This window comes from Colius striatus, chromosome 13 (genome assembly GCF_028858725.1).
Source record: "Colius striatus isolate bColStr4 chromosome 13, bColStr4.1.hap1, whole genome shotgun sequence".
In the NCBI taxonomy this organism is placed as follows: domain Eukaryota; kingdom Metazoa; phylum Chordata; class Aves; order Coliiformes; family Coliidae; genus Colius; species Colius striatus.
This window is the reverse complement of record NC_084771.1, coordinates 11,017,681-11,039,733: the sequence shown is the minus strand read 5'-3', so window position 1 is coordinate 11,039,733 and position 22,053 is coordinate 11,017,681. Positions and strand designations below refer to the sequence as shown.

Here is a 22,053-nt window from a genome sequence, read left to right as displayed (position 1 = left end):
CTGCCTGGTGGAAAGCAGAGTTGGCTTTGTCACACGCTGCCAACTGCAGGCCCAGCCCATGGAGGAGAAAACAAATTCATGCATGAAATCTGGGGAGAACACCTGTGACAGAGGGTCATTATTGTACTCCCTACTTGCAGATAAATCACAGCTCAGCAGCACAAGTGTATTTACAAATCACTCACTTCCTTTTCTTCTTCCTAACAAGAAAGTTTTGGCTTCTTCAAAGAAGGCTTTGATTTCCCGGTCATAGAGTCTGCTGAGGCTCTGGGCGTAGACCTGGCGAGTAGAGAAATGGCCAGATGAAGGCAAAAAGACCAAATTTTAGCATTTCAAACCTTTTCCTCCAATGCAATGTCTGCCACTGAGTCCCAGGCTGCTTTCTGTCAAACTCAGATGTCCAACATCATGGGGCCAAGTCAGCCAGACACTCTGCTAGAAGGGCTGGAAGCTTGTGAGTGGTGTGGGTTTGGTGAAACCAAGCTCTCATCACCAATTAACCAGCCTGATGAATCTGTTCCTGGTGGATGCTTTGCAATATTTGATCAGGATTTCAGCCTTACCTTGGGGAGATCACAGAACAGAACTGGGTTGGCGTTCTTCAGCCAGGCCATGAGTGGGGTGTAGGGCATCAGTTCCTCATGGTGGAGTCCATGGCTTGGTGCAGAAAGCTTGCCAATGGGCTGACCAAGAGCAGGGACCTGAGCATTACCCTGAAGCAACAGAAACAGCAGAACCAGTCACAGATCCCACAGTTTTCTCCCAGTTCACTGCCAGTCACATCCCTTCTCAGAGCCAACACTTGAAAGTAAATGCAAAAGATTTAGGGAAGTAGCACCAAGGGTTTGAGAGTTACTCCTTTTCCTCTCATGAGGTGAAATCTGGAAGATGAACATCTTCCTCTCAGGCTTCTGACCACAGAGGTATTGCTCACTGGAGCTTTTTTACTTTGGAAGATGAGCACTTGAAATGTTAATTAAAGGATCAAGGGATTGGATTTACCTTGGGATTCCCTGCTTCTGCAGGGAGTTGGACTAGATGTTCTCTAAAGGTCCCTTCCAACTCTACCATTCTATGATTCTATGATTTTATGTTACAAATAGATGAACAACCACCACCATCACCCCTGAAGTAAAGCAATCTAAAGCAAAAGTCTTCAGGCTTAAGGACTCCTTAACACGACCAGAGGATTGACGACCATCATGGGAAGGAACCTGATAGTCTGATGGACACAGAACTGTGCTGGATTCCTTCTGCGTGCCTGGAAAGTTAACCAGAGGGCTGGGGGGGTAACTGCAGGGGGAGAGGATGTGGAAAGACTTCTCTGGGGAGACATTTTTGGAGAATCTTCTTGTGGTGGCACCATTTTAACAGAATATTCAAGTCAGGCAGGATTTTGAGAGGCCATGTGAAGAGCAAAGCCCACCTGCAGCTGGAAGATGTTTGTGATGTGACTGATGAAAGCGTTTTCAAAGTTCTGCTTGAGGGTTTCAAACATGATCAGCTGCTCAGCCACAGCCTGCAGCTTCCTGTAACCTTGAGGGGAGAAAGAAGAGAGGGCATCATGGTATTGAGAGGCACAAGGTGTTGTGGCTGCAGACCAGCATTGCTCAGCATGCCGGGCAATAAGACAGGCCTCCAAAGATTAAGCTCTGGGATAAATACTACCCCCAAAAACCAACAAAAGGAAGAAGATTTGCAGTGGTACCAAGCAAATACAGAGAGGGAGGGAGTCTAAAGTAAAAACAGTTGCAAAGCATCCATCAGTCTGACCACAGTCAAGGACAAACACTCAGCTTCTGCACAGGAAAGCATGAGATCTCATAGCAGGATCAAGTCCCTGTACACCAGCAGGTCTCCAGCACCACCCACAATGGACACTGCTGTGACAGCTGGGTTTATCCCAGAGACCACTGTTTCTAAACATGTCTTTCCACCAGTTCCTGTCTGAACTGTCAGAGCTGCTGTACACAGGTGGCAATGACACCTTCCATCCAGGTATTCAGAGGGATTGCATAGATGCTTGCCATAAGTTTGCCTCAATCCTGATGTAAACTGAACCACTGGTGCTTGAGTCTAGACAGAGGTGCCTGTAGACCTGCCTATGGTGTGTTGATGCCCCAGTTTGCCCATTTGCTGCACACATTGGATTTTTCTTGGAACTGAGCCAATCCTCCCCCACCAGCTACTTTTCTCCATGGATGCTCAGAGGTAACGATGTCACATTGGCTTTCCCAGCCTTGTTTGACTCTTCTTCTAGGTGAAGCTGCTGAAGCTCAAAAGCTTCAGTACTATCTCCAGAAGAAAGCTGACCCTGCAAGCCCATTTCCCAGCTGCTCAGCAAGTTTGTGAGCTAACTCCTGGGAAAATTCCCTCCCAGCCTCAATGCTTCAAGGGTACAGACAGAGGCTGGGCAGCACAGAACAGTGCTGGGTGTGCAGCCCAGGCTGTGGATGAGCTGGTGACTCTGCTGTCTGCAGACATATATCTGTGTTCTCTACTCACCAGGATGTATCTGGATGTTCATGCAGCCAGATAAAGCTTCTGCTGCAGCGATGCAGGCTTTCACTTTGGTGGGGTTGGAAAGATCTGCCCTGCTCAGGGCATCACAGTGTTCCCTGCTGAGGTTGAGGTGGGTCTAAAAAAAAAGCCAGAAGACAACAGGTATAAACTTCTCAGTCCTTCTCATCCCATCCAGAAGGCTGCTGGTGTGAAACAGCCACATGCTCCCCTCAGCTGCCAGGCTGCATGTGTCTGTCAGGAGGACCACACTGCCCTGTCCCCACCAAAACCAGAGGTCTGCACAGTAACAACTGCAGTGGTCACTGAGGAAACCCTGGAAAACCTCAGCATAAGTTTCTGAATGGCCAGCACCTCTGGTATCACCACTGGCAGCAAAGTGGGGCAGGGGGGAGAAAGAAAAAGCTGAGGAAAGTGCAGCCTGAGTTACTCAGAAATGAAAAGGTCAATGGCATAGCAGTCATCAGAGGCAGTAGGAGTGAGGATTAGCTGTGCTATTACAGCACAGTTCTTGCATTTATGCTATGTTATGTTTGTAAATAGCTTTCCCATATTCCCAGAGCTTATCAAGAGTCATTCCACTGGCTGTGCTGCCCCTGCACCAGGGTCCCTGAGGCTGTCAGGTACTGCAGAGAAAAGCTCCTTACTCCACAACGGGTGCTGAGACAGGCTGATGTGCACAAAGCCCGCAGCTGATGGCAGACATGGACGTGACATTTGTTACCTTCTTGGGTGGAAAAAAAGAAAAAGAGAGAAAGGAATGAGAAGCTCTCATCAGTGGGAAGGGGGGAAAGCAAGCAACAGAGTCCCTGGACAAACAGCCTCTCCAGGGCAACAAGGAGTCCCCAGAATGCTCCTGGTAGATGTATAGTTTGCCTGGGGATCCACCCAAAATCCCCATCAGTTTCTCTGCTTGGGAGGTTCTGGTGCTGATGGGAGCAAAGCTTTGATGAGGAGTGGGTGCTCTATGCTCTGGCTTTAATGGCTCATTAACTACTGTGCTTGTGAATTCCTGGTTAATGATTATTGGCTTCTGAAATTACTATTATCTACTAATGAGAGCTGATTTTCCCTAGTACAAGGACATAAACTGAAAGCTACCAAGTGAATGGAGGAAGGAAGCAACTGCCCTCAGTGACAATTGCTTCCCACAAGAAAATCCTCTAGCCAGGCACAGGCATGACTTTAAAGGCACAAGTCTGGGAGGATCTCAGTGCTTTGGGTGCCAGGGTACAAGCAGTGCCCCAGCAGCCTCTAAGCCTGTAAGAGGAAGGTCTCAAAGCTGAGTGAAAGGCAGACCACAGCATCCCAAGTGAAAGGCTGCAGAGCTGTGTTTCTAAGGTCCTTGGCATTATATCATTTGAGGCTCATCTCACCCATGAGAAGGACTTTCAGGGACCCTTCTCACAGCCTTGGACCACAGTGAGGGTAATGCACATCATGTCCACTGCTGGTTTACGTGTAGCTCATCTCAGATGTGTGATCATTCTTATAATATCAAGACAAAAGCCTCTCTATTTCCAGGCCAGAGCAGCTCTGTTGCCTGTGCAGACATATAACAGTTTTCAGTGTGTTTGAGGCCCACTGAAAGTTTTTTTCTATCAGTTTCAACGAGCTGAAGATTTATGTCTCTGCAAATCCACACACCGTGAGGAAGAGGATCTCATCCATCAGCCTGGTCCTGTTGGACAGGATGCAATGCAGCAAGGAATTCTCCTGGTGGATGTGGTCCATCTGCTGCTTCACACTGCCCAGTAACTCATCATAGATCTGCAAGGTCTCTTCCACTCTGGCCACCTCTGCCAGGGCCTCGTCGATAGAGCCCATCAGCTGTGTCACCTGCTTCTCAGAGGAGATAATGGCTCTAAGGTTGGCCTGTGAAATGGAGAAACAGAGGGCTTCAGCACTGTAGCAGGCACTGATCTGAGAGTCAAGTATCCTGATCTTCACCCTCCTAAATCAAAGCAGAGACCTTGTCATTCTCATTTGCAAGGGGCTGTTACAATTGCATCTGTCCTGCATCGCCACCTGCACAAGGTCAGTGTCTTGTCTTTGCACTTGGCTACACTCCACACCAGCAACCATCTGCAAGTCCCAAGTGCCAGGACAGACAAAACCCTTCCTTGAACAAGCTACACGCTTAGAGGACTCTCATGTGCCACAGCACAGTTACTGTGGGGTCACCAGGTAAATCTGACCATGAGCAGAATCTGGTCTTTGTAAGTTTGGAGAGGGTAGCAAGACCAGCTGACTTCTGCACCCTCATTTTTCCCTCTTTGTACTGAGAAAGTCTCAAATGGACACTGCATGGAGTCTACATAACTGGTGGAGTCCCCTGAGGACTTGGGTGTCTATCCCATGATATCTGTAAAGGAAAAATGCCAGCTTTGGGGCACTGGCCACTCCTGTCTGGCTCCAAGGCAGAGCATGGCCATGCCAAGTGCCTGTCACAGCACGTTAATACAGCTCTGGGCATTGCTGCTGCTGCCAGGGTGCTCTAACCAGTTGAGCTGCTCTGGTAGTGGAATTAATAAACAGTTAAATCATGCATGAGACACCTACCCATATATGTCTCTCAAACAGAAACTGAAGGCACAATTTGCCTAGGGAGGTCTCAGGCGTTTGTTTTGACGGGTGGTAGCGATGTAATGGTGTGTTAATCACTGCTGACAAGCTCCACTAGAGATTAACTGCTTCCAAATGTTAATTGTATTGCTTTCAGGGCCCATGTACCATGTGTGATATCAAAGAAAACAATCAATAGACACGGGCCTGGGAGGCATGAGGCTTCCAGACTGCTATTTTTCTCTCTGTTAATAGAGCTTTTAAAGCAGGTTGTCTTCTCTGCTATTTCAATCATCTGACTTGTTTTGTCATTAAATGAGGAACAACAGAAGCATCTGCAACCCTCAGCACACCCTGTGCTCAGCTCACCAGTGGGAAATGATAGGGGGAAGAGAAGCAAAGTCTTGTCAAACAAAGTCATGGGCTTGGACCTACCCTGTCCTTCAAATTAGGAATGTGACTGAAAGCACGGGAGGCGCTGTGCAGCTACAGTCCCTGTGTCATGGGCTGTCATAGAATCATTTGGGTTGGAAAAGCCCTTTAAGCTGCTGCAGTCCCAGCCCTCCCCTCACCCTGCCCAGCCCACCACTAACCCATGGCCCTCAGCACCTCAGCTCTAGGGCTTTGCATTGTCTCCAGAGCTGGGGACTCTCCCAGCTCCCTGGGCAGCCTGGCACAGGGGCTGACACCCCTCTCAGGGAAACAGTTCTTCCCAATCTCCAATCTAAACCTCCCCTGATGCAACTTGAGCCCATTTCCTCTTGTTCTGTCACTCATCACTTGGGAGAAGAGACTGGCCCTCCCTGCAGCCTCCTGTCATGGAGTGTCAGAGAGGGCTCCTGTCTCCCCTCAGCCTCCTCTTCTCCAGGCTCAACACTCCCATTCCTCAGCCCCTCCCCAGCACCCTTGTGCTCCAGCCCCTTCCCCAGCTCTGCCCAGCTCTGGCCATGCTCCAGCCCCTCAGTGTCTTTCTTGTAGTGACTGATGCACACAGACACTCATTCCCAAAAGCACTGGTGATGCTCTTTCTGCCCAGATCCCAACCAGCCTACGCAGGCCTGTGTGAGGGCCCTGGGAGGGAGCACAGACTGCTGCTTTCCAGTCGCATGCCAAGGCTCTGCCCAGAGCTTCACTTCCTATTCAATGTCCCTAAATTACAGCCATAAACCTCCCACAAGCCTGTCACTGCTGTGCCTTTGGATTGTCTTATTAGGGCTTAACAGCCCCACAGGAGTTTGGCTCAAGCAAAGCATCACCAGTGACACCGGCGAGGCAACCGCTGGCACAAGGGGCTGTGGGAGCAGCGCTGCTCAGGGCAGGGTAATAACTCTCCTGCTGCAGGCAGCACAAAGCTGCTGGGAGCTGCCTGTGGTTCAGCAGGTGCTGGGATCTTGCAAGGATGTAGGAATACCAATGTCAGAATCAGAGCTCACAGCCTCCCAGGTGCCCTGGCCGTGCTCTCCCTCCCTCTGAAGCACAGCAGCACTTTCTTGCTGCCAGTGAAGAGACAGGTCAGCAGAGAGTGGTGAGTGTTGTAAGAGGAAGACAAGGTGTTACCATTGGGATGATGGGAAAAACATTTAAATAGATGCATGTGCTGGCCTAGCTTGCTGGCATTCATAACACTTTAATACCACAGATGAAACCTTAGAAATGGAAACATCTCATTAATTAATTTGCATTAGCCAGAAGTGACATTTCTTCATTAGAAGACATTAAAATAATGTATTCAACTGCACCTTTCGTCTCAAAGAACTGCAAAGAGATTCATTACTTACTCTCCTGGGGTGTTTTACAGCTGGGAAACAGAGGCACAAAGTGCCTGTAGGACCTGCCAAGAACAAGCAGGAGCAGACCTCAGGAGTTTGGTCTTCCAGATTAACTATGAAGTTTCCAGGCATAGTAAGCCACATAGAAATTGGGAATACAGCAAACACTGGAGCTAAAGGAGGCTGGATTTAGGCTTTGTGGTGTCTTGTATGTGTTAGGATATTTCCTTTGGCTTCTCTTTCTCTCTTTCTTCTCCAGTTACTTACCCATAAAATCCTACCACCAGATATATTAACATAACATAAACACTCCAAGCAGCCATCTCATTATTTCGCTCCAGCACTCACAGAAACAAGTTATCCTCTGCAGAAAGGCAATAAAATACAGTGGCTCTAATAAAGTAAATAAAACTCACTAGTCTGAGCATAATGTCTGCCTTCCCCATTGGCCCTTTCTGCCACAGTTTCTCTTATACTCCTTATCTCGTTCCAGCTCTGTTTCTTTTTTTTCCTCCTTTCCTTCTCCTTAGCTGCTGCTTTTCCTTCAGTAGGGATCATTGGTGGCCCTCTCCTTTCCTCCCAAGCATTCCTGTCTGTCACACCACCCTTTCTGCTCTTTCTCTCAGATCAAGGTCTCACAGCAAATGAAGGAGCTGCTGCAAACCAGAGACTCACATGGCCCTACATGCCAGGAACCTTCTTGGTTGTGTCACAGCCCTTGGCACCCCTACCTCATCCAGCACATGGAGATCGTTGCTGAGCTGCTCTGCAAAGGCCACAGAGTTGTTCACAAGGGGCTTGTACTCCTCCATCAGCTTCAACACGTCAGCAGCTTCCTTTGGTGTCATCTCCTGGTACACACTGAGCTCCTCCTGGCTCTCAGTCCCCACAGTGTCCTTCCTGTCTTCTTGGGGCCTTTGTTTCCCTGTATGGAAGAAGAGATGTGGAGATGGCCAAAGCCTTCCAGCTATGCCATTTTATTATCCCTGCTAATATTACCCTCAGAGGGCCCACTGAGTGCAAGTGACACGAGTCCAGTGGTCTCAGTTTGCTTGTTAGCCAGAGTAAGATCACAGCATGGACCGAAGAACAATGTGCATGGGATAAAGGTTCAGCTTTGTAAGAGGGACAGAACAGACCTCTGGAATTTAATGTGAGTTCTGGTGGAGTTTTTACTTGCTCACCTCTTGTGCCAGGTTGTGTCTTGGAGTATGTTGATATGTTTGTTATATAAAGCTGAGACAAATTTCAGGCTTCTTCTGAACATATATGCTGACAGTCACATGTTGTAGAGCAAAATAGTTTGTTATATCCATATACATCTGTATTTCTTGCCATACTGCTGGGGGATGTCTCCCACTGGCCTGGCATTACCAACATTCCCAACCCAGAGTGCAGATAGCAGCCCTGGAGAAACTGTCCACCTATTTTTCTTCCCAGCTTAGCACAGTATCTCCAGGGCAAGGGCCAGTGGAGGAAACAGATGGCTCTGCCTTCAGACACACAGAACAGGGATCCTCCTGCTTCCCCCTCACTGGTACCCACCTCAGCCTCTCCCATCATCTGCATTCACTGGTCAAAAGTCATTCACCTCCCCTTCCTGAAGTGATGATGGTGATGATGCAAAAACCCCAAAGCCACTCTGAGCATGACAAGGCAGTTAATTACCTTCCACCACACAGGAGGGGATATTCACAAACGTGACAGAGTGGGCGAGGAAGCGGTGGTTCAGCTTCCACAAGCATCTGATGAAGGTTTTCTTCTCATCAAAGCTGCCAGCAGTCCACTTGTAAACCTTGTCAAACTGCAGATCAAAATCCAGGCCTGTCTAGATGCCAACAGTTAATTACCATGTCAGTTAGACACCACTTACCACACTACACACAGTCAGGACAGGTTTGCAGCCCGGGTTGTGAAAGGGGGCTGGGGAAGGCAAACCAGCTGCCTGTGCCATGCCCAGGGTAGCTGCTGTCAGAAGCCTCATCTGAAGGCTTTCAATGAGTTCCCTGACAAGCTCTATATTTCCAAGCTGTCAGCAAGTGGTTCCTCTAGTTAACAGCAAATCCTTCTTTGTGTTTCCTTCCTGCAGATACAGACAACTCTCCCTGGACAGCGAGACAGGAGAGGGACCTGGGAGTGCTGGTGGGCAGCAAATAACCGTGAGCAGCAATATGCCCTCGTGGGCATGGAGCCAATGGCATCCTGGGGACATTAAGAAGAGTGTGGGCAGCAGGTCGAGAGAGGTTCTGTTCCCCCTCTGTTCTGCCCTGGTGAGGCCTCATCTGGAGTCCTGTGTCCAGTTCTGGGCTCCTCAGATCAAGAGGGACAGGGAACTGCTGGAGAGAGGCCAGTGCAGGGCTACAGAGATGCTGAGGGGACTGGAGCATCTTCCTTATGAGGAAAGGCTGTGGGACCTGGGGCTGTTCAGTCTGGAGGAGACTCTGGGGGGAGCTAATTAATATTTATAAGTATCTAAATGATGGGTGTCAGGAGGTTGGGGCAGCACTGTTTTTTCTGTTACATCCAGTGACAGGACAAGGGGTGATGGAAAGAAGCTGGGACACAAACAGTTCCACTTACACACAAGGAGAAACTCCTTTGGTTTGAGGTGAGGAAGCCCTGGCCCAGGCTGCTCAGGGAGGGTGTGCAGGCTCCTTCTCAGAAGGTTTCCAAACCCACCTGGACACATTCCTGTGCCCCCTGAGCAAGGGGAATCTCCTTTAGTAGGGGGATTGGACTGCATGATCTCTGAAGGTCCCTTCCAACCCCTAACATTCTGTGATACTGTGACTTCTCCTGCCACCCCAGGGCCACTGGGTAGGGTTTGAGAGGTATGTCTGTGGGACTTGACAAATGATCATAGGCATGATAAAAGCACTGAAAATGAAAGGCTGCTCACCAATTCTGACCCTAGAAGTGGGCACCAGGACACTCACAGTGGGTCAGACCAAGCAGTCAACCAGTCCCTGCATCCTGATCCAGCACACTGGTTTCTGTTCAGATTGTATACATCCCTCACCCCATGCTGCAGGTTTTGGGGGATGAACCCTGCTGAATTTTGACAGTGGTCAGAGGCAGGTGCTTGGCAGAAAAAGCATTCAAAGGGCAAGTCTGGAGTTATATTGCCTTCAGGATTCCCTGCCAGCCTCCAGCAGCCCATGATCTAGCAGCTTTCTGAGCCAGAGGTTGTATCCACAGCCCTGTGTTTAACAGCCCTTGAAGGACCTACTGTGCCCGATTTCCTCTAATGGTTTTTTGAACTTATTCATAGTTTTGGCATCTACAGCATCCTGTGGCAATAAGCTCTGCAGTGTAATGATGTGCAGAATGAGAAAGCTCAAATCAACTGGACTGAAGCATTTGGGGTAAGCCCAGCACCCACCCTGCCTCCCACTGCAGATATTCACCTCTGCAATCCTCACCCAACCTGAAATCTTCACTCAAGTGTTGGGAACACCCACAAAAACCACAGAAACAGGTTTCCACAAGCTCAGTCCTGAAATGCCCCCAGCAGTACTGTGGTATCATGCATGCTTCACCTGGCATCTCCCAGTGGCCCCAGTTCCTGGCAGGAAAAGGTCCCCTGACATAAGAGCAACATGAAGTAGGGGAAAAACTCCCACTCCTGGCATTTCCCCACATTGTTTTCATCTGTATGAGTGTCAATATCTCTACATAAATCTAAGCTCACAGTCTCATGGAGGGGGAACTCCAGTCACAGGAGACTTAGATTTTGCCATTAAGCAGTATACAGGTGGACAGAACAAGGGAAATTGCTAAACTAGGAACATCCCCCAGAAAGAAACTCCTTCCTGCATCATCTGCTCAGGTCTGCAGCCCAGCCTGCTCTCATCTTTGGGAGAACTTAGAAGCCACACTCGTAATTATTGATACTAATCATCATACCAGATACAGAGTTGATGAGGATTGATGAAGTCCTGCAACACTTTAAAGGCTGCTTTCTGCACACCTTGAAGCAATCCATCACATCCCTCTGTTGCTCTACAGTTTAGTAGCAGCCCCTGTGGCAGAGATGGCAGAGAGGGGATGTCTGGGGGAGGATGTGTGACTTGCAGAGTGCCTTGTGAGGAGCTGTTAAAGCAGGAAGGCACTCACTCCTCACTTCATAAATATTACTGATGTTTTGGTCAAGAGAGCTGCAGCTTTAAGCATAGATGCACTTGCAGTGTCAGTACTTGCTGGTGCAAGGAGCAGAGGGCTTCCCAGACCTGACACCCAAGCCCTTGCTATGTGTGCTGAATATTGACTCACTAGCTGGGCTTTGGCTGTGGTGGGTACTATCTGCTAAGCAATAGCTCTTGGTTTGGTCTCCATAGACCTGCCAAGCCATGCAACAAAGAGGGATGGTGCTGCCCCAACACTGGGGAGTTTGCCTTGTGCTGAGGACTCTTTGGTGGGACCCTGAGAGGTGTCAACACATCCTGGCTGCAACCCACTGCCTTGACCTTGTGCAGCAGCTTCAGATGGTGAGTAGACCCCATTTTGGGAATGAGATTGGCAATTCTGGCTGCCTGTGTTCAAGACAGACACATTTAGGCAGGAAGAGGCAAAGAAGAGAGCTCCAGGCTCGATGAAGGGAAGAGAGAAGTCAGTATGGAAGAGGAGATTAAAGGTCAGTCTGCTTATCCTGCCAGAAGGAAGGTTAGTAGGGGAGGTGACAGCAAACCAAAACTGTATCTGGAAGGAGAAGAGCTGCCTGAATTAAAGGGTAGACATGGCACAAGCACAAATGGGGATGATGTGGGCAGGAATAGAGGCTCTGGGTTATAAGAAAGCTTTAGCCATCAGGACAAGAGAGTTCTCCATTTGCCTTGCAGTAGCTTTAAAAGAATGCAATCAGTTTATCTTATTGGGGTGGCAAATGAGGGGGGAAAGGACTGAAAATCCTGGGAATATCTTCTAATCCTAACTCCTCAGGAGCCAAAGCAGTTTAGAACACTCAGTGGGGCTGGGCTCATCTGCTAGAAGAAAGCTCAGGCAGGATGCAAGGATGTGTACAGGAAAATGTGAGACAAGGAGAGATCAGTTCATTCCTACCCAGAGGATCAAGATGCCCTGTAAATCTGCAACTGTGATTTTCCTTTCAGAAGGCTATGCAGATGTACTTTATTTGTCCTGGATGTAGAACTGGAAAGCTGTTCTTTTACTCATTTATTTCTATGCTTGTGAAAAACCAGGCAGCTTGCCAAAGCCCCTGGAACAGTCACATTAATAAAAAACCCTAATTATAACAACTTTAACAACCCTCTGCCAGCCCCAGCAGCAGAAAGGGAATATCTTGTCCATGCTTTCTTTCCCAAAAGCCTGAATGTCACCCTAAAAGCTCAGACTCACGTTGACTCCAGCTCTCTGTAATCCTTCTTTAATTTCATTTAATCTTTAAATACCCCATGCAAATGTCTGTCAAGAAGCTTTGTCAACATGGGTCGACAGATGGGCCTCCCAATGTGCTCTGCAAATGCTGGAGGTCTGACAAGAGCAGTGCTTTGCAGCCCATCTCTCCAGCCTCTGAGCGTTGCTACAAAGAGCTTCAGGAGGTCCCTTGCTTGAGGAATAAGGAGAGTTTGCACATTGATTTTTGAAGGAAGCTGTGTCCATGCAGTGGTCACCCACTCACTGCTCACCCTAACATTTCCTAACTTAGAGAGGGATAACTCAAGAGGGAGGAAATTGCTTCAGCATGCTGGGCACAGGCATCTCTCTGGAAGAGATGAGGGAAACAAGAAGTCTAAAAGCACTGATGGCTAGAGGAACCACCCTAGGAGGCAGGTCTGTTCATTATATTGTAGGAAACAGTTCCACAGTGGTTGTTTCCCCAAAACTACTGTCATTTGGGCTGGTTCAGTCCTGTTTAAGAAATCACACATATACCCCCTCAACCCTTCCCTTCTCTTCCCATCATCTAAAGATATGGGCTGAACTCCAGAGGGTCTGCATCCCTCCATGGAATCTGAGCTGTGTTTCTCTAGCTTCTTACTCATATCTCTCCCCATGGCCTGTCCTGCCCTTTGTCACAGAAGGAAAACCAGTCCTACCTGACTGAGAGTCTTGCCATCTACCAGCTTCAGCTCTGCTAGAGGCCACTTGTAGGCCACCTTGTACTGCTCTCCTCGGTCTACCTTGACCTTCACCAGAAACGGCTGCATTGGCCTGAAGGTGTCCACTGGAGGTGAGGGACAGGAGAGAAAAAGTACAAAACAACCCACAATATCATTGTTATCACTGTTACCAGTGCAGAACAGTTCAGTGTGCAGGTGGACACACAGACCATGATTTTGTGGCTGGATGGAGAGATGCTGCAGGGTTTCAGGGGGCATTTACACATGGGAAGTGCTCTCTGGGGTCTAACCCAGGATACTTTGTGGATGGATTCCCAGTAACCTCAGTGAGGTTTAAGCCAGGCAGTTGTGCTGTACATGAGGCACAAGTGGTGCTCCAACAAGATCCCAATGTGATGGGAACAGGATGCTGTAGTGCAGTGAGATTTACCTCAGCTGCATCCCAGCCTGCTGGCCCTGCAACAGGGTCCAGAAGCATTGTTTGATGGATTCTCACACTAACAGCTCCTATCTAAAATCAATTCCAGTGCCCATCAGCTTAGAGTCACCTCTTGGTTCATATGGGAGACACTCATTGTACATCATTCTGGCTGATAGCATTTAGATCTCCCATACAAGTTAGATATCTCCAGAAAGCTGACACGAACCGTTCCAGGGGTAACTCATGTATTTGAAATGCTACATCACCCCTTGGAGCTATTCCTCCTGCCCTCCATTGACTATGGAGGGACTTGAAGCACATCATTTAGGTCAAACACAATGGCTAAGGGTATCAGAAATTAATCCTGGAGTAGGTGACTCTGCTGTCTAGAAGGTCTTTGGTACAAAAGTCTCTCCCCTGTAAGTTTGTCCAAAAAAATCTATGCTAACAACTTCTCAGGAGTGATGGAGCAATTAGAAAAGCATAAACCAAAGGAGATGGGCAATTTCCCAAAGCACTTGCACCTGTGGATCATGATTAAATAGCCACATGCTCCTGAAATGTCTGGGTCCTGTTAGAGCTTCCACCAAAACTACAGAGAGACAGAGGAGGCTGTGGCACTGTGTCATGTTACAATGGTTTGTTGCTGACCTCTAATGACAGACTTGAGGCAAATGGTAAAAAGGACCCTGACATTGGTGGGAGGAGCAATCCTGCAGGGCCCAGCTCTCTCCAGCCAGCTGCTGGTCATTCAAGAGGGAACTTGTGCTTTTGCTGCCATTTCTTGACATCCTGGCATGGCACAGGTCCACCTTAGGATTGATTTCCTTCAGTTAATCTTAAAATGCAGCATTCCAAATAGTGGTTCTACCTCTTCCAAATCAGCAAGAGACCTATCAGAGACCTCACTCTCTGAGCAGAGCTGCAGGAAACCTTCCTGAGTCTGCCACTCAACCTGTCTCCCAGCCCTCCAGGGTTCTCACCCACAACACAGAGAATGGACATCTTCTTCTTCTTCCCCATCTTCCAGACACGAATGGTTTCCAGCAGCCTCTTCTTCTGTGGGTTGAAGACATCTTTTTCCAGTGAGCTCCAAAGAGAAGCCATGGTGATACCCAACACAACAGCAAGTGATGGAGTCACTGTGAGCTGCACCACACCTCCTGTGAAACACAAACAGGCTGGAGAGATGCACCAGTAAAACACATCACTGCCACACTGATTTCATCTCTGTTCTCTTGCAGACAGCACCAGCATCAAGTAATTGTTGCAGACTTGAGGCCAGAAGAGTCTTTTACAATCAGCTGCTCTGAACTGCTGCCCAGCTCGAGGCAGACATGCCAGTGCCTCCAGCCCAATAGAGCCACAATAAAACTTCCCTAATCCATTCAACAAACCCCATCTTTTTTGGTTCCACCTCAGTATAGTGCTTGGAGCTCCAGGACCATGTTCATGGGTAGGACAAACAGGTTAGTAGCTACAAGCAATCCAATACCTGGCTATTTGTGTTGGCCCACGTTGTTTCAGCACTTCCAGCACAAGAAATCACCCTCTTGGGTCACACAACACAATGCTCAAGTTGAGCTGCAGTGCCCTGCACTCAGCATGGGATAGACATAAAGAAGTCTGCATCAGGAGCTCAGTTCTGGGGCATCCTGACCCTCAGAGACCCTGGGGGCTTTAGCTTAGCAGAACATGCACAGGAACCCAGCCAGTGCAGCTGCTTTGCCAACTTCATGCCCTGCTGAGCAGCTCAAGTGTGCAGAAAGGCAGCTCACTGAAGCTGGGGTGATGCTGGAGCATTGCAGAGTGACAGCAGAGGCTGTGGAGGGGGCTCAGAGCCGCTCACAGGGTCGCAGTGTGGGCACAGAGGGGAATGTCTGCTGACACCTGCCTTGCAAGAGATGCTGTGCTGTGTCTCCCATGCCAAGACCACGTGTCTTGGGTTTGGCAGGGATAGAGTTAACCTTCCCTAGGAGCTTCCAGGAGGGGTGGCCATGCTAATTGCTCCCATGCTGACATCAGGCTCAGTAGATAAGGGCAGCTGCCTGGGGTGTGGGAGCTGTGGCTGTTCTGTGGGGACTGAGCTTCAGGCAGTGAGCAGTGATGTTTCTGTGTTCCTTTGTTCTGGCTGTTCTCTCCTTGTGTTGTTCTAGCAAATCTTATCTCAACCCTCCTGATTCTCCTCCCCATGATGCCAAGGTGGCTGAGTGACTGTGTGCATTGGTTATTGTTGGCTGGGTTTAAACCATGGCACTATGTGATGCTGGAAATGCACAGCCTCTGCCACCTCCACATCCTCCCACCACAGCCTGCACCCACCTTGCCCCCCAAATCTCTCTTCCATTGCCCTGGGCTGTGGTCTGCTCAGCAGCCCACCCCACTGCAGACCTCTAACTGCTCTTTCCTTCCCAGCTGGCAGCTCTGGGACTCCCTGCTCTCTCCTTGGTCCCCTAAAAGACTCATTATCATTGAGGAAATGACATGGGGAGAGAGTCCTCAGGCCACCACTGCTTTCCTCTCCCTTTCCATCCCCAGTTCTCTCCTGTGGGTTCCCCTCTGTTCTCCTGCAGCCACACAGACCAGGGCAGAAGCATCCCAAAATGGTTAGTTTGTCTTTCTGAGCCCCCTGCCTCAGACCCTGGGGCTTGGACCTACAAACAGCAGAGGGAAAGTACCCTGTGCAGAGCATGAAAGTGCCTGCAGGTTTCACACGCTCGCTGACTCATTAGCAAACCAACGTTAAGAGCCAGCAGCTCCTGAACTCCCAAGGAAACCCCCACTGTCCCACACTTTCAAGCTTCCCTGGCTCTAAGCTAATCAGTTAATTAACCTGAAAGGAGAAAGGGGTAGTGCACAGGGGCTGGGAAGTCCAGGTGTGGTCCCAGTTACTGGGGCTGAGCCCCTCCTGCACGTTTCCACCTCTGTGTTCTCTGGCTCTGTGCTGTGAGCAAGCACTTCATGGAAATGTGTGTGCACCCACAGCTGAATTCTCCAGCCAGCTGAACAAGTGCCCGTTTTTTGGCTTCATAGTCTAGAAGGAAACAAACCCCAACTTTTTCTCCCCTTCTTTTTGCTTACATAGCTGAACATGCTTCTCCACAGCCTGGCTGTGATGTGCATGGCTAAAACTCGTCTAAGCAAATCTCAGCATTCAGCTTTAAACCATTGCAGCATCTCTTGATGTTTTGCAAGAGTAACACGACCACTGCTTTACAGGATGAGCAAAGAAAATGATCTCATCAACAGGATCTCTCCTGGCTGTGTCTTCTTCAAAGCAATGCTCAAAGCACCATGAGGTCTCAGGTGCTGCAGGAGAGTCCTGCCTCTGAGGGAGCAGGGGAGGTGGCTGACTGTAACCTCTTGAAAGCTCAGGCAAGCTCAGCTTGACAACTTGATGCAGTTTAAGGTATTGAAATACACTGATTCAGGTCAAGCTAAAGCATAAAGAAGAGGGTTTGTTTAAACCTTCTTAGCAAGAACATGTTGCTTGTTCACAAGCTGCTCTCTTTTAATCCACAGTATTCTTAATGCAAAGTTCTCCCACAACTTAGTCAGACCTCACACTCCCAGAGGTGTATTTCCCCTGTAAGCCAAACACAGCACTGTCAGGCAGGAGATGGCAGTTTGTGTCCTGCTTGTCACATATAAACACTCAGGAACAGCAGCTACATTGCAGCCTCTGACCTTGGTGGTGAGGGAAAGTGGCCACAACTAAAAGCTTGAGTTTATCATAAATATTTGAGTAAGAAATAGGGATAAATAAACATCTAGATGAAGCTGCTTTAGCAGGGGAGCCGCACTGGATGATCTCTAGAGTCCCCTTCCAACCCCTTCCACTCTGTGACTCTGTGAGAGAGACTGTAGGGAAAAAAGATTTAGAACACACACTTTGTTTTCAAGAGAAATTCGTTGTTAATGACATTTAGTGGTTGCTCTGCAGTGGACTGAAGCAAATGAAACCTCCACCAGCTCGCTCCCCTCAGCGACGGGGCTTTGGGCTCAGCCACACGTTAACGAGCTTCAGCTCACATCCCCAATTATCTCAGCTTCTACTGTGGCTGTGACCAGACAAAAGAGAAGACATCTACTGCTGAAAATGATTCTGTCACCACAGCATCTCTCTGAATGCAGTCCCTCACTGTGTTATCTGGGCTTCTCCATCCCTGGCAGCTTTGCAGCCTCTCTAACGGCATTCACCTCCGGAGGCAGCAGGACGGGGACCTGGCTGTCTACACCACTATTGCTTTCCAACTCACTAATTCCTTTATAATAGCACTTGAGCAACAACTGCAGCAAAATGATTGAAAGCCAAAGTAATAGAAGGCTCGCTGCTCCCTGGTAAGTTAATGCAGAGAGCACAAGACTTTCCCCAATGTAACTGAAAAGCTGTCTGCAGCGCAGCCAGTTAACCCACCCCCTCCTGTTCTGTAGATGCAACTGGAGAGACTTAAAGATCTCAGTGAACCTTCCCTGAGATGTTCACAGAGGTGCACATCAGCCAGGCAGGCAGCTGCCAGCAAGGAAGAGAGCATTAGAGAAAGGAAGAGCTTGCAAAGACTTTACCAGCCACGTCTTGCTGAGGATAAATGGCGGGACTTGAGTCGTGAGAAGCCTTAGAAGAGGAAACGGTTTGCTGGCAAAAGGAAAGCTTTGAAGAGCAAAACAGGAAGCCCAGAGAACCTGAGCAGAGCTGCTGGCTTGAGGTCAGGGCAGGAAACCTCTGGTGCAGATGCTGCAGAGCACAGGTGCAGCTGAGAGCGAGCAGAGCGTGGGAGCAGCTGGAGGTGAAGAGGGGTTTGACAGGCAGTGAAGCAAGGCAAAACTGCTCTCCATTTCCTCTTGGTTTGGTTAGAGAGCTGAGCACAGAGCAACTGTGCTTCAGCCTCTAGTCAGGTGCTGTCTCCCCAGTCCTCCTCCTTAACAAAGGGTCCCAAAAACCTGCAAGAGACGTGGGAGTCGAACAGGATGCTGATGGCATGATATGAGCCCTCATTAAGCAAGGTGCAGAATTGTGCTGCGTGATTTAGCTTTAAGCACAAAGGAAGCCTCATGCTGTTCTCTTGTAACACCTTGGGATGCACTTTAGGTCCTGTTGAAGCCTTCCTATTGCTTTTGTATTTTAGAATCATGTTTTGCAGTCCTGAATGTGCCCTTTTCCCCCTGAGCAATCCCAATCATTCACTGAGAAGCTCTTTCCCAAGCCTCTATACCCACTACAGAGGTTTGATGTCACTGACATATACCCACGGAGCACTTCTCTGCCTCAGCAGGGATCTAAACTGGCAGAACAAGAGCTTGAAAAGCAACAGTCCCTGGGAAGTGGCAATGGCTTCACTGAACTACTCAATCACCAGGTGTTGATGGGTACAGAGGACATGTGTGGCCATGACAGAACAGGGGGTTAGGTCAGGGAGGTTGTGTAGGCTCCAGGTTAATGCCCTGGTGTGGTGTCTGGGTGCCAAATGTGGCTGGGTAAAGCTGCATCTATGTGCCTGCTGTTCTGTGGTGCCTTGGAAAAACAGCTTATTGAATTTGTGAGCTTCAAGGACATCCTGTGCACTCTGGAGGGTGAATTAGATGGGGCAAGTGCTATGGAAGAGAGGAAAATCGGGTTGTACTGCCCAGCAGGACTGTAGGAACAGTGTCATTTACTGCAGGACAGGGAAGATGTCATGCCAGGGCTTCTATTCATGTTTTCATATTATTTCCATAAACTCAGGCTTTTTAACCTCTTCTTGCTTGCAGGACACATTTTCTTCTCTTGCAGCCACTGCACAATGCCATCATCATCACCATTCATGGGTGTTGTAGGGGAAAAACTCAGATGCCAGCCTGGCACACAAGCCCTAGTTCCACTTGTAACCCTGAGGGGGGTTTAAGTCCATCCTGCTTGGATAAAAGAAAGAAATCAGGAATAAAGCAGGAAAGGAGTGAGTGTGGGATTTCTGCCTTTGCTCAGGCAGTGCTGGGAGCTCACAGAAAGCTGCTCTGTAGCACTGCAGTCTCAGGCACCACCACCCAGACAGATCATTCTGCTGGATTATTTCCCTCGAGTCTCATGGCTGGTGTAGGCACCGAGGAATCAAAGCTTTTCTTTTCAGCAGAGGGTACATCTGGCCTTTTGAAAGATGGGGAAGGAAAAAAAAAGCCAAACCCCACCACAACCAAACCTTGGAAAAGGCAGCGTGGCTGGCACCAGTTTCCCTGCAAACAGGATGCAGCAGCTGGAAGAGCGATGCAAAACGACCCATTCAGCTCAATTGCTGCAAACTCATAATCCTAATGAATGGCTTTGACAAACACAGGGAGGGGTTTTAACAGTTCTCATGCAAAGAGAAATTAGCAAGTGGTGAGTATAAACGAGCTAATAAAGAAAAGGGGAAGGGGAGTGTGGAAACGAAGTGTGCCTCGCATTAATTGTTCCACCCCAGTCCAAACGCTGTCAGAAGTTGATTGTTTTAGCATTCAGGCTGAAGGGATCAAGCCTGCACATGGTTTGGGGTGTGTGATCAAGGCTGCACATGGTTTGGGGTGTGTGGTGGCCTTGCCTGCAGCCTGAGGGAGTTTGTTTGCTTTTCCTTCCCCGAGCAGGGAGCTGCTTTTGCCGCAGGGCGCAGCAGAGAATTTAAGCTGTTTAATTTGTAGTCATCATTTGATGTTGAATCTTAGTTTTGGTGCTGTAACAGCCTGTACTCCCAGAGCACCCAGCCACTTCCATGTTTAATGGATGGCTCTTGCCATTGCCCCTAAAAACGAGGCAGCAACCAGGACTTCTTACAAAGAACTTGCCCTGGACCATTAGATGGTCAGATATGCGCAGACAGTGCTGCTCCAAAAATGAACAGAGGGTCCCAAAGCTTCTCCTTGCTCCTGCTGGGCATTGTCTTCAGCCTCCTTGCTGCACGTGAAGGAAAAAATCCCCAGCAGCAGTGTGGGGTATGCCCAGTAAGCACATGGTTGCTGGTCCCTGAAGGGGAGGCAGGAGCCCAGTTGTGCCACAGAATGGGGAATGGCTTAGTATGGCAAACTGGGAGTTTTCCCAGTAAGACTGAGATCACAAGGCAAATGCAAGAAAGGAGTTGTTCTGTCCTTGTCCTTATTGTGACAGCCTGAGTTTAATGTCTGGAGGCAGCTGTGACTCGTGTTGAAGTGCAAGCAGCAGTGCTGGTGCACACTGAATGCTGTTGTCTGCCCTCTCCACCCAGAAAACCATTCCAGTGGGAGAGCTCCTTCCTCCTCCCTGCTCAGCACTATGGTCTTCCTCTTGCCTTGGCCCCACCACAGGGTCTGCCTGATCCTGCTGGCAGTTGAAGCTGGATCCTTCCCTCCACAAACACAACTTTCCATGCTGCAGAGCCATCCAGGTTGTGGTTTCTTACTGCTCTGATACCAGGTGGAGTGTGAGCCAAGGAGAGAGGGGAGGGAAAAAACGGCCATGCCTCAGAGCATCCTCAGGGCTGCTGCAAATGATGTGAGCACAGGAATCCCACAGTCAGCTCTGCACCTGCCAAAGGGGAAATCTTTAACCTCCCTCTCCTATCCCAGCTCTCCCTCTGCCCTTCCTGCCTCAACTTATAGCTGATCCTTAAACCAAGACAGGGGCAGGAGGGGACAGAGTGTCAATGGAGGCTATCCTGATCCCTCTCCTAATTTCTTCCCTTAGTCTTCTGCAGCTGCAGATGAGCAGCAGTGCAATGCTGCTGCTGTCTTCCATCAGTGCTGGAGAGTTGTGAATGTGCCCCAGGCTATGTCTGGCCAAGGCTCTGTAAGGGACCAGATGTCAACAGCAAAGCACAGAGCAAAGCCTCTGTCAAAGCACATACATGGAGCAGGAGGAATTAAAACCACAGAGGCAGCTGCAGAGCTGGACTTTCTCAGCTTTGCAGTGCTCTGCTTTGTAAACTCAGCTGTCCTGCATCTCTAGATTCAGAAATGAGAGGAACAAGTGGGAGGAAAAAACTGAAGGGTCTCCTGCAAGAGTAGGATGCTGAAGCTGCCACTTACCCAGGAGGGACCTGCTCTGCTACACAGGAGGGTAAACTTTGAATCTCAACATGCCCCAGACCTCTCAAGTGAATCTGGACAAGCCTTTTCATTGCTTCCCTGTGCCAGGCAGCTGCAAGCTGCTGGGACTGGTGCATGCATGTGTGTGTGTGTGTGTTTAGGGCCATGAAGAAGTTGTACTGAGAGGCATGTGGGTGTCTAGCCAGCTTCTTAGTAAGGCAGTGCTGGTTAAAGCAGTGATTAATAAAACACAATGCCTTGTTTTCTCCTACTGTTTTCACCTCCCATGCTCTCTCCTCACATTTTTGCTGGGCTGATGGTTTTCTTACATGCCCTAGATAACTCATTGAGCCTCATCTTCACGGCTCTTTCCACCCGCCTGCTCTGCTTCCATTTTTTATGAAGACTCTTTCTTGCTCTGCTAACATGCTCTTAATCTCACTAGTAAATCAAGGTGGCTGTTTGTCTTTAGCTCTCTATTTGCTCTCCTGAACACAAAGATAAATCTAGGCACTGTGCTGGAGCTAGATCAACAAGAGAGCTCGTTCCTTCCCTCCCCATCCACAGTAGTGCACAGCTGGCAACAAGTTGTGGTTGGGATTTAACAGTGTTTCCTCTCTACTTTCTGAGGTGAAACTGGTAAAACAAATAGAAAGGCTGAGAAATGACCTCTCCCAGGCTCTTCTGGGTG

The 22,053-nt window shown here is 49.0% G+C and overlaps 1 protein-coding gene across 1 annotated transcript in view; it reads right to left on the bottom strand.

Moving 5' to 3' along the window:
- LOC104558429 (exocyst complex component 1) overlaps positions 1-22,053 on the bottom strand; it is a 45,970-nt gene that overhangs the window by 11,021 nt on the left and 12,896 nt on the right. The window contains exons 3-12 of the mRNA XM_062007002.1: positions 17,922-17,991; positions 14,339-14,518; positions 12,911-13,038; positions 8,523-8,682; positions 7,586-7,779; positions 4,168-4,395; positions 2,506-2,638; positions 1,427-1,536; positions 564-713; positions 186-279 (exon numbers count right to left, since the gene is read on the bottom strand). Coding sequence (XP_061862986.1) covers positions 186-279; positions 564-713; positions 1,427-1,536; positions 2,506-2,638; positions 4,168-4,395; positions 7,586-7,779; positions 8,523-8,682; positions 12,911-13,038; positions 14,339-14,518; positions 17,922-17,991 — 1,447 coding nt within the window. The remainder of the gene's footprint in view (positions 1-185; positions 280-563; positions 714-1,426; positions 1,537-2,505; positions 2,639-4,167; positions 4,396-7,585; positions 7,780-8,522; positions 8,683-12,910; positions 13,039-14,338; positions 14,519-17,921; positions 17,992-22,053) is intronic.